Genomic DNA, 7169 nt, shown 5'->3' with positions numbered 1-7169 from the left:
TCAATTTCAAAATGATAACAATAATTCTAATTATTTTTTTGACGAAAACCATAGCTAAAAATATGAATAAACAATCTCTTTCACATATTTGTCAGAATAAAATTACAAGAAACCAATTGTTTTTTTGGCTTTCTTCTCCATATCGTTGTTTCACTAGTTATTCAAAATATTCCAATCGCAGGTTTCAATCATTTATTCACGTTCAATCACTATTCAAGTTTAATCGTGGCTCCGAAATCGTTAAGTCGGATTTAATAATAAGTTTCGGTTATGTCAAAAAGAATTACATGAAGCTCAACATATTTGAATGTATCTTTGTGAAAGAAAGAATTTTTTATGAATAGTTGTAGCCATGGTTTATTTGATTCATTATGAACGATTTTTTTTAGTTTCAAAGAAGTAAATAATCGTTTTATAATACTTTTGGAAGCTTAAACTCCAGATAGCTTCTTTAGTATTGGCGGCTACAACATAAAGTATTTGAACAAATTATGAATAAGAAATTTAAAAAAATTGTTTATTCATATTTTTAGCTATGGATTTCGTAAAAAAAGAATAAAATTATTGTTATCATTTTGGATTTGAGACCGAACTTTCGTGAAATATTGGTTTAATTAAAACTAATTAAAAAATATTAACTATTAAAGACAAGAGTTAATACTTAACACGTTTGTAAACTAGTTCATGAGATGAAAATGTAAAAGATAGTGAAAGGATAGTTTATTTAAATAATAAATGAAGATAAATAATATTATTTGAATGAAAGAAGTAGAAAAAAAACTTATTTTAGTAAATACTTTTAAAATCACCTACTTTGGTAAATAAATTTTCCCCCTCCCCCATTTTGGTGAAAAAAACTCACAACATTGATAATCAAAAAATTTGACTTAGGTATTGAAATTACCATTTTAACCTATCTCATTTTGAAATAGTTGAGACTAATAAAAACCAATTTTTCAAAAAAAAAATGTTGCCAAGCTTAAGTATTTGAAATACAGTTGGCACAAAAGTTAAAAATTGGATAAGCACTTGTCATGGGTCAACATAATCTATTTAAAACCGGACAAAGTTACCTATTTTGAACCGTTACTCAACCCACTTTACTTGTCTATTTTGCTATCTTTACACTTTAATTTTATGAAACAATTGATTAATGAACATTCCTTTTTAGATGTTCAAACCTGTATAAAGTTTCTTAGTTTTATTTTACTTTATTTATTCCATGGTCATCATTGTACATCACGGCCTCTGAAATGTATGTGTGGTTGCTTGGCTATGTTGAAGCTTCTTTTGTTGGCATTGGCCACCTTTTTCGAAACTCTGCTGATTCAAATGTAGCATTGCCAACGTACCATATCAGCGCTATGGCTTGGCGGAGGTCATTTCATAAACAATTAAGTTGTATCACATTACCATTGTCTGTTTTTAATAAACAAGCCAAAATTACGTTATGGAAGAGTAAGTGCATTTTTGCATGTATGGTAAGAGTATTTGAAACTTAAATCAGAATGAAATTCAGGAAATTGTTTGATTAATGGTGCACTAGTTTTTATTTTGTTTTTCTTCATATTATCATCATGAATCATCAACACAAAAGAAAATCACAAATCTATATATCATCAATACCCCCCACCCGGTGTGTTACACCAATATATACAATCTTCACATAATTTTACTAGAATGTATACTCTAATACAATATACATATCAAATTAAGTCACGACGATAGTGGGTATAGCAAGTTCACGAGGAGTACGTTCGGCCAATGACGGAAAGCAAAAACCTTGTGAGCAGAGTACATCTAAACCCCAATATACAATTAGTTTTAAAAGTAAATGCATTATTAGCTAAGTTCTCGTATTAACTCTTGAGATGGATGATTTTAGGACAATTCAACTGAATCACAAGGATTTTCCAACGTGTCATAGCTTCTCAATGGACTTTCATGATATGGTTGTACTCAATTGTAGTGATACGTTAAATAACAAGCAAGCACTGGCTGATGATTTCTTTGGTGTTGAAGAGGGTAGGCCCACACCAAGCAGAAGCTCATTAATGTTATAAAAGGAAAAATATTTTCAAAGTTTTAACTGGGTCATGTTTATTTTCCAAGCCCATGAAGCTTCAACAAATGGCTTTAATTGTGATTTCAAAATAAGCACATATATATATATATACACACACTAGACGGGTGCCCGCGCCATGCAGCGGGAACCACAGACTACGTAATAAGTTTATGGGTGTTTATTGTTCGGTTTGAAACCGTAAAACCGTTCATCTTTTGATTTGACGGGGTTTTTTTTCTTTAACTTTTGGCCAGTTGTTTTCAAATTTCAAAGGTTCTGTCTTAGTTTTCGACGGCAAAAAAAATGTTACAAAAGGTTTGGCTCACAATTTAATTTAAAACTATTAAAACCAGACCGAAACACACATACAAAAAGTGTATTTTTTTTAACTAAATAAATCTATGACAATATCATACTCAAATTAAAGATAAAAGTATGCTCGTTTTTATGGTATAATTTCTTTAAAAAAATATTCACGTATGAAAAAGTTATTAACGTTTAAAAATCATGGGGGTATTTGAGTTAAAAGTGAAAATTAAAATAAGATTTAGGTAAAAGATCAAGGGTTATTGTTGTAATTATTATTTAAATTTAATTATAATTGAGGGGTGAATATTATAACTATATTAAATAAACGTGAGTTCTGTTTTAATGTGAGGTGAGAATGACTATTTTGCCCCACTACAAGGTTGTACCATATGCAACATTACTTGTAAATCCCTTAAAAAGTAGTGTCTTAATTTGCCCCTCTTATATTATATATAGTGTATATATATATATAGGATCAGGATAATGAGAGAACTTTTTTGAAATTGAGAACTTTGAGAACCATTTTAGACAAAAAAAAAACCCAAAAATAAAAAAATCATAAAATAAAAAAAAATACAAAAATGAAAAAAGTAAAAAAACCAAAATTCTTATTTTAACATCCCGGTTTCATTAAAAAAAATAAAACTCGGTTTAGCAAATTATATACACATATGTATAATATATACATATATGTATATTTACATGATTTTTTATACACATGTGTATAATTTAAGATAAATGATACTGTACATATGTGTATATTACGTAACTAAATATTAAATAAAATTATACATATGTGTATAATACAACGTTTTTTTTTGTTTTTTTTGTTTTTTTATCTTTTTAATGAAACCGGACAGAAATATAAGAATTTTAGTTTTTTTACTTTTTAAAAATTTTTGTTATTTTTTGTTTTATGATTTTTTTAAATATTTTTTAAAGGTGTTTTTAGTGGTCCAAAATGGTTCTCAAAGTTCTCAATTTGCAATGGGTTCTCTTAGGATCCTTATCCTATATATATATATATATATATAGGATCAGGATCATGAGAGAACTTTTTTAAAATTGAGAACCATTTTGGACCACAAAAAACCCAAAAATAAAAAAATCATAAAATAAAAAAAAACACAAAAATGAAAAAAGTAAAAAAACCAAAATTCTTATTTTAACATCCCGGTTTTATAAAAAAAACTCGGTTTAGCCAAATTATATACACATATGTATAATATATACATATATGTACATTTACATGATTTTTTTATACACATGTGTATAATTTAAGATAAATGACACTGTACATATGTGTATATTACGTAACTAAAGATTAAATAAAATTATACATATGTGTATAATACGACGTTTTTTTTAATGAAACCAGAATGAAATATAAGAATTTTGGTTTTTTTACTTTTTTAAAATTTTTGTTATTTTTTGTTTTATGATTTTTTTAAATATTTTTTTCAAATGTGTTTTTAGTGGTCCAAAATGGTTCTCAAAGTTCTCAATTTGCAAAGGGTTCTCTTAGGATCCTTACTATATATATATATATATATATATATATATATATATATATATATATATATATATATATATATATATATATATAGGGGATGGTTATCCTAAAAACAAGTAGTTTTCTAAGAAGAGTAAGAATTAATCATAGCCATTGGATCATGTTAATCTATGGTTGAGATTTAAAATTACCAAAAACGACATAGTTTTCTAGAATTACTCTTTCACCATTATAACCGACATAGTTTCCTAGAAATGTTCTTTCAACATAGATTGTCATACCACATGTTAAAAATCTATTGATTCATACCATTCCTATGAAACTTCTTATTTTTATTTGAACCCTTTTATATATATATAAACGAAAACATAAAAATCCTACGTGTCGCGATGTGGTCGCTCCCCCCTTTTTTAAGTAACAAGATTTGCTTGATTTTTAAATGGAAGCTTCTCATGCATTTGACCCGAATTCACAGGTATGGGTCTCGTCAAACCCATATTTTTCTTAAACGGGTTATAACATCTCATTAAATTAAAAACTAATCTCACCATAAATTTTATATAAAATCCTATAAAGTAGGGGATATACTAAAAATTAATATCTGATTTATCTAAAACATATATATTATTTATAGTTAAAAAACCAACTTTTTAGTAAAAAATAAACGGGTCTTCAGTCTCATCAAACCTATATAGCTTTTAAACTGGGTTATAACATCTCATTTATTTACAACCACTGCTAAGTTGTTACCATCATCTTCATTGTCATTCATCGGGATCATACTGATCAACCTTTTTCAATTGACTCATCACCGTAAGTTAACATGACACGTAAGCCCAACAATGTAGCAGGTTAGCAGCCCATTATGGTTAGAACCAATGTTTTCATAAATGAACCGGACGGCCTACCGGTTCAACCGGTCGGATCAGCCGAACAACTTTGGTCAAAAAATGACGGGTTTGGCTGGGAAAATTATTTTTTCCAAAGAAAACCGGTTCAACCGGCCGATTCCCTGAGAGCCGAGCGAACTATATAAAACCAGACCGGTCAGTGGACCAAATCCCGGTCGGACAGGTTCCCAGTGGCGGATCCAGGAATTTTTTTCAGTAGGTTCACTTTTCGAGTCAGTTCGGCGGTTCGGTTATTTCGATGGTTCGGCTCATTTTCAACGGTTCAGATGTTTTCGATGGTTCGGGTTAGTTTAGGACAAATTGGTGGCTCATGATGTACCAATATCAGCATTCTGGCTGCAGGTAGTATTCACATATCCTGAAAACATTTAAAAAGAATGATAGTTAATATTTTTGAAATTGTTTAGCTTATATTTGGTGTTTATGTAGGATTGGGTAGGCGAGAGGAAAACAGTAATCGGATCACAACTTTGGTGGAATTGGGAAGTTGATGACACGCGGTATCACGGATGGAAACAACTAATTAAGGATCTTAATGATCAAAACATTAAAACAATGACATACTGCAACCCTTGTTTAGCTCCAGTAAGTAAAAAAAGTACATTAATCAAAACATCAAATGATGACATTATTGGCGATTTTTTAAAATAGATTAACTTGATATTTCAGATGGATAGTAAACCAAACGCGAAGAAAAACCTGTTTTTAGAGGCGAAAAAGTTGGATATTTTAGTGAAAGACAAGAATGGAGAAACATATATGGTTCCTAACACGGCTTTTGATGTGGGAATGTTGGATTTAACGCACCCAAATACTGCAACTTGGTTTAAGAAAATATTAAAAGACATGGTGGATGATGGTGTTAGAGGATGGATGGCTGATTTTGGTGAAGGTCTTCCTGTTGATGCTTGCATCTATTCAGGTTTGTTGTGTTTCTATCATTAACGGTATTTTAGTCATTTCACATGCACTTAACGGAAAACTAACGGTTTAATCTTTTTAGGTGAAGATCCTATTTCAGCCCATAATAGATATCCAGAGATATGGGCCCAAATAAACAGAGAATTTACAGAAGAATGGAAGAAAACACTTAATGTTAAAGAAAAAGAAGAAGACTCAGAATCATTGGTTTTCTTTATGAGAGCTGGTTTTAGAAACAGCCCAAAATGGGCAATGTTATTTTGGGAAGGTGATCAAATGGTGAGCTGGCAGGCTAATGACGGGATAAAAAGCGCGGTTGTTGGTTTGTTAAGTAGTGGTTTTTGTGGTTATGCTTTTAATCATAGCGATATTGGAGGTTATTGTGCAGTAAGTATACCTTTTTTCAAGTATACAAGAGATGAAGAGTTATTATTAAGATGGATGGAGTTAAATGCCTTCACTACAATATTCAGAACACATGAAGTAAGTTATATTTTATCTCTTAACGCTCAAAAGGGTTAAATCAAACATGTTTTTTTTATAAATAGTGACAGAAGGATGAAATTACATAATTGTTTACTTATAGATTAAAACTTTTAGACAATGATTAAAACTGCATATTAGGGTAATATACTCCATAATTTTTTTTATCATATTTGACACACTATTTATATAAAGATTAAAACTTTTAGAAAGAAGGTGATTCGGGTCAACCCAACCCGACTCACTTTTAGACAAAAGATTAAAACTTTACCTGTTTTGATCTGTTACTAACACGTCTGACCCGCCTATTTTGCCACCTCTAAATTGGTTAACATCCTCAAATTTATATTTATATGTTCTAATCATAGCATATTAACTAAATTTCGTTTATATAATTTTGAACAGGGAAACAAGCCATCGGTTAACGGTCAATTCTATTCAAACGAAAGAACATTATCACATTTCGCACGCTTTGCAAAAGTATACAAAGCATGGAAATTTTATCGCGTCCAGCTCGTTAAGGTAATAAAAAAAAGAAGCTAAAATCATATTCTATACAAATATATAACAGTTGACATATAATAATAATAATAATAATAATAATAATCTAACCTTTATGTTTATAACACAGGAAGCAAGTCAAAGAGGTCTTCCATTTTTTAGACATCTATTTCTGCATTACCCTAATGATGATCATGTACATAAGTTAACATATGAGCAGTTTTTAGTTGGTGATGAGATCTTGGTGGTCCCCACGCTTGATAAACATAAAAAGAGCGTAAAAGCGTATTTTCCGCTTGGTGAAAAATGTGTATGGAAGCATATATGGAGTGGAGAGTTATATGATCAACAAGGTTCAGAAGCTTATATTGAAGCTCCAGTTGGCTATCCTGCAGTTTTTGTTAAAAATGGATCTATTGTTGGAGATAAGTTTCTAAGAAACCTTAGTGAATACAAGGTGTTATAA

The 7169-nt window shown here is 29.9% G+C and overlaps 1 protein-coding gene across 1 annotated transcript; it reads left to right on the top strand.

Moving 5' to 3' along the window:
- Positions 1–5092: 5092 nt before the first annotated feature.
- On the top strand, positions 5093–7169 carry LOC143542815 (uncharacterized; the record flags this gene model as incomplete). The annotated part of the gene is made up of 6 exons (XM_077035305.1): positions 5093–5140; positions 5228–5383; positions 5468–5720; positions 5802–6202; positions 6608–6724; positions 6834–7169. Coding segments are annotated over 6 exons (1311 nt in total), but the record flags the coding sequence as incomplete, so codon positions are not given.

Source organism: Bidens hawaiensis, unplaced genomic scaffold (genome assembly GCF_021521415.1).
Source record: "Bidens hawaiensis isolate Kalapana, Puna unplaced genomic scaffold, B.hawaiensis_p1.1 tig00012997_1, whole genome shotgun sequence".
In the NCBI taxonomy this organism is placed as follows: Eukaryota; Viridiplantae; Streptophyta; class Magnoliopsida; order Asterales; family Asteraceae; genus Bidens; species Bidens hawaiensis.
Note: the sequence above shows the minus strand (reverse complement) of the source record. Positions and strands in the feature narration are given on the sequence as shown.